The sequence below is a fragment of the Metopolophium dirhodum genome, chromosome 6 (assembly GCF_019925205.1).
Source record: "Metopolophium dirhodum isolate CAU chromosome 6, ASM1992520v1, whole genome shotgun sequence".
Lineage (NCBI taxonomy): Eukaryota > Metazoa > Arthropoda > Insecta > Hemiptera > Aphididae > Metopolophium > Metopolophium dirhodum.
In genome coordinates this window covers 2,092,513-2,095,993 of record NC_083565.1, presented here as the reverse complement: position 1 = coordinate 2,095,993, position 3,481 = coordinate 2,092,513, and the positions used below count along the sequence as shown (strand labels likewise).

The following is a 3,481-nucleotide window of genomic DNA, read 5'->3' as shown; positions in this document are numbered from 1 at the left end:
AATATCATGTATGTCTTCTTGCTAAGTCGTAAAAGCTATATACACCATAATATTATTATTATTATTATTATTTTTTTATTGATCCTTAAGCCCGGCATCTATGGCCATTGGCTGTCAGTAGGGTTGTATTGTGGTGGGTTTTTACACGTGAGTGTTTGGCAGAATTTTTGATTGGGCACCCGTATGTATCTGCCATGCCCGGGTGGGGGATGGCGGCACTTGTGGAGCCGGACACCGTGACTTGCAGCCCGAAGAAAAATGCCGCCCGTGACCAAGGAATCGAACCGGCGCCGGCCACTCCGTTCCCCAATATTATTATTATACTATCGTGTACAGTGGTATTGTAGTATATTATTTATTATCGTACCTACGTAACAATAATATACCTAAGTAATATTGTAGTGTGCACACGCAGTACGCGTACTGTTTTTTTTGTGTATCGTCCGGTGCGGTCGGCGCGATTAGTGTGCGCGTGTGATGCGATCGCCGGTCACGTACGGCGCGCCGCTTACCACGGGACGTGAACACACCGCGGCGATCCTCGCACGCACACCGACGCACACCGACGCACACCGACGCGGATCGTAAATACCGGAACCAATAACGTCAATACAAACACGTAATAATAAAAATATTATTATCATATGTGAGGGGGCGCACACACACATACGCGCGCCTCGCTCGTCACGACACGTATCGGATTGTGTATTTTTTGTGCGTGCCTGCGGACGTGTGTGTTTTTGTGCGTATCCCCCCGCGCGAGTGCGAGTGTGCGTTTTCGTGTAAATCCGTGTGCGCACTCGTGTGTGTGTGTGTGTGTGTGTTTGTGTGTGTGTGTGTGTGTGTGTGTGTGTGTGTGTGTGTGCCCGCATAATCGGTCACGGTTTCTGCGCGCCGCCGCACGCCGCCGCACCGGTCCGGCACACCGTGAGAACTTGGCTTCGTTGGTCGTCGTCGTCGTCGTCGTCGTCGTCTTCGTCTTCGTCGTCCGAACAATACCGGCCCCGGCGGTGAATCGTCATATTATTATTATTATTATTACTATTATAGCTGTTATAATAGTCCCGTCGTCGTGTTTTCGTATATTATTATTATTATTATATTGTTTCCTACGTGTAGACTGCCACCAGTCATGTATACCTCTACCGTGTCGTTGGTATATACCTGTATTTAGAGAATAGCTTTTTCATCGCTTTTTTCCTCTCTTCTATTTAACTCTCTCACCGTTCCCCTTTCGACCGGTTCCCAGAACCGAACGGTTTAGTCACGTACGAGCACAAATTGACTTATCGTCGGCGGTCCGAGCATGATAATATCGTTTCGACGACAGCAAATTGATTGATTGATCGATTTTCTTTTTTTTTTTTTGGAGGTAAAAAACAACAAGACGCTTAAGATGTTTGAATAGACTTAATGTATTCTAGTAAAACACATATTATTATTATCACAGATATGCTTTTTTTCTTAGGTCTTCCGCACAAACGCGGAATTTCTACATAACACATACATTCATGTTTTAATATTATTACAATTATAATATCATGTATCACGTCTGCAGAATACATTTTTTTTTTTTAAATAACATAAATTATATATTATTATTACACAATAGAAAAATGTCTTAAGTTCTATTTCAATGTTATAAAATATATATATATTATATACAACATACATATATAAGTACAAAGAAAGAGGTATATTTTTGAATTTTTTTGGTAAATAGCCGTAGTGCCGTATCTTCTGCAACCATTAAATATTATACATTTATAAAATATATATTATACCCAGAAAGGAATGGTTGCTAACGAGTAAGAAAAAAAAAATTACAACATAAAATACTATCGAGAAAAAAATAAATAATATAAATAATGAGCGAACAACAAACTCTCGTCGTATAAACGCACAATAATACAATAATATTATAATACCTATATAACCTATAACTGCCTATATAATATTATAATAATATACAATAACTCCACCTCGGGTCGAACATCAGTCTTTGGAGGGTGCGATGGTGGGAGGGGGGGGGGTGTCATGAGAGATTAAAAACGAAATAACGACATGTTTTTTTTTTTGCCCGGAAATAAACAACACTATTGTTTACCACGGTCTCCAGCAGACGGAATTCGGGTCTTCTTTGAGCTCGCTTCCGGGTGTGGACGGCGGCGTGTACGGCCTGTACTGGTCGGCGGCTGTGGCGGCGGTGGCGACCGGACCGGAAGCTGGCCGGTTGGAGTCGACGTCGATTTTGCGCATGCAGGAGCCCAGGTGGTGTAGGAGCTTAACGCCGGCGGAGGGGTCGACGGGCGGCGACCGGACGTCGGAAGTCAGGTAGTTGGATACCTCGGTGGCGCAGTGCGCGAAACCGGCGCGGAACTTGTCGGCGTAAACCGAGTCGACGCCGGTAAGCCCGAGCGCGTTGTGCCGCTTGAGCTTGTGCAGGTGCCGGACCGTCAGCTCCAGTATGTCGGCCTTCTCTAGTTTGCTGACGTTCTCGCCCTCGGCCTGCAGCGTGACCACCATCAGGTCCTTGAGTTCGTCCAGGCACCGGTTGATCCGGGCGCGGCGTTTCCGTTCCAACAGCGGTTTCATAACCTGATTGACAAAGAAATTTTTTTATTAAAAACGGAAACTAAGTATATTATATGATAGACGGATGTCGTCCCAAATATCGTTAAATTGATATCTGGTATTCGCGTTTGATATGAAACGTAAATTCGACAAAGCGACAATAATCAAAAAATTTAAATCCTAGCTGTGTAAATAGTGATCTGTGCTTACCTTTCTGTATTGATAAGTCCGGGACACGGGTTGTTCGTCGTATTCGGATCCAGACTGGTGCTGGTGCTGGTAATGTTGCTGTTGCTGTTGCATCTGCATGTGCATCTGCACCCGGTATGACGGTCTGAGTTCGGCGGCGGGACGCATGTCGAAACAATCGCGGTCTATTTTATTGTAATAAAATATACGACACTATTCGAAACGACACTCGAATTTTATTAATCCAAACGATATGATATTATTTTGTCAATAATAAATTATAATATCGACTGAAATGTTACTGTCGATATCGCACACATTCACAAATGATGGCGAGATGATTAAATATTATTATTATGAAAATAATAATGCAATAATTTATTGAAACTGGTAATGACGAGATAAAACAAAAATACTATGTTATGTAAACAGTAAAAAACGAACGACGGATGAGCGCGTGTTGACGGTTCGGTACGGATCGTTCGAATGACGGCATGACCCAAGGGCACGGCCGGTTTTATATAGACGGCCGCGCCGGGTCGGGCGGCGGCGGGAAGTGTGCTGCGGCGGCGGCGGCGGCGTGTGACGGGGCGCCCGTGGGAATCTTGGTCGCATTCCCACAGTGCGCGCACCGCCGGTTGTGCAGCGCGCGGGACACGCACACAACAACAACAATAATATATTATAGGCATGCCCGCGAGAGGGGCGCCGCCTCGGG

The 3,481-nt window shown here is 44.8% G+C and overlaps 1 protein-coding gene across 1 annotated transcript; it reads right to left on the bottom strand.

Annotated features, from left to right (window-relative positions):
- Positions 1-1,391: 1,391 nt before the first annotated feature.
- LOC132947284 (enhancer of split mbeta protein-like) lies at positions 1,392-3,273 on the bottom strand. The gene is made up of 2 exons (XM_061017542.1): positions 2,785-3,273; positions 1,392-2,598 (listed from the first exon to the last, which is right to left on the bottom strand). The coding sequence occupies exons 1-2, from the start codon at positions 2,929-2,931 to the stop codon at positions 2,104-2,106; spliced, it is 642 nt and encodes a 213-aa protein (XP_060873525.1). The 5' UTR covers positions 2,932-3,273; the 3' UTR covers positions 1,392-2,103.
- Positions 3,274-3,481: the final 208 nt, after the last annotated feature.

Excerpts from the sequence above, each read along its gene's own strand:
- LOC132947284 (XM_061017542.1), bottom strand. The coding sequence starts at position 2,931 with ATGCGTCCCGCCGCCGAACTCAGACCGTCATACCGGGTGCAGATGCAC. Across the intron at positions 2,599-2,784 it reads GGACTTATCAATACAGAAAG|GTTATGAAACCGCTGTTGGA; the intron begins GTAAGCACAGAT and ends TTTGTCAATCAG.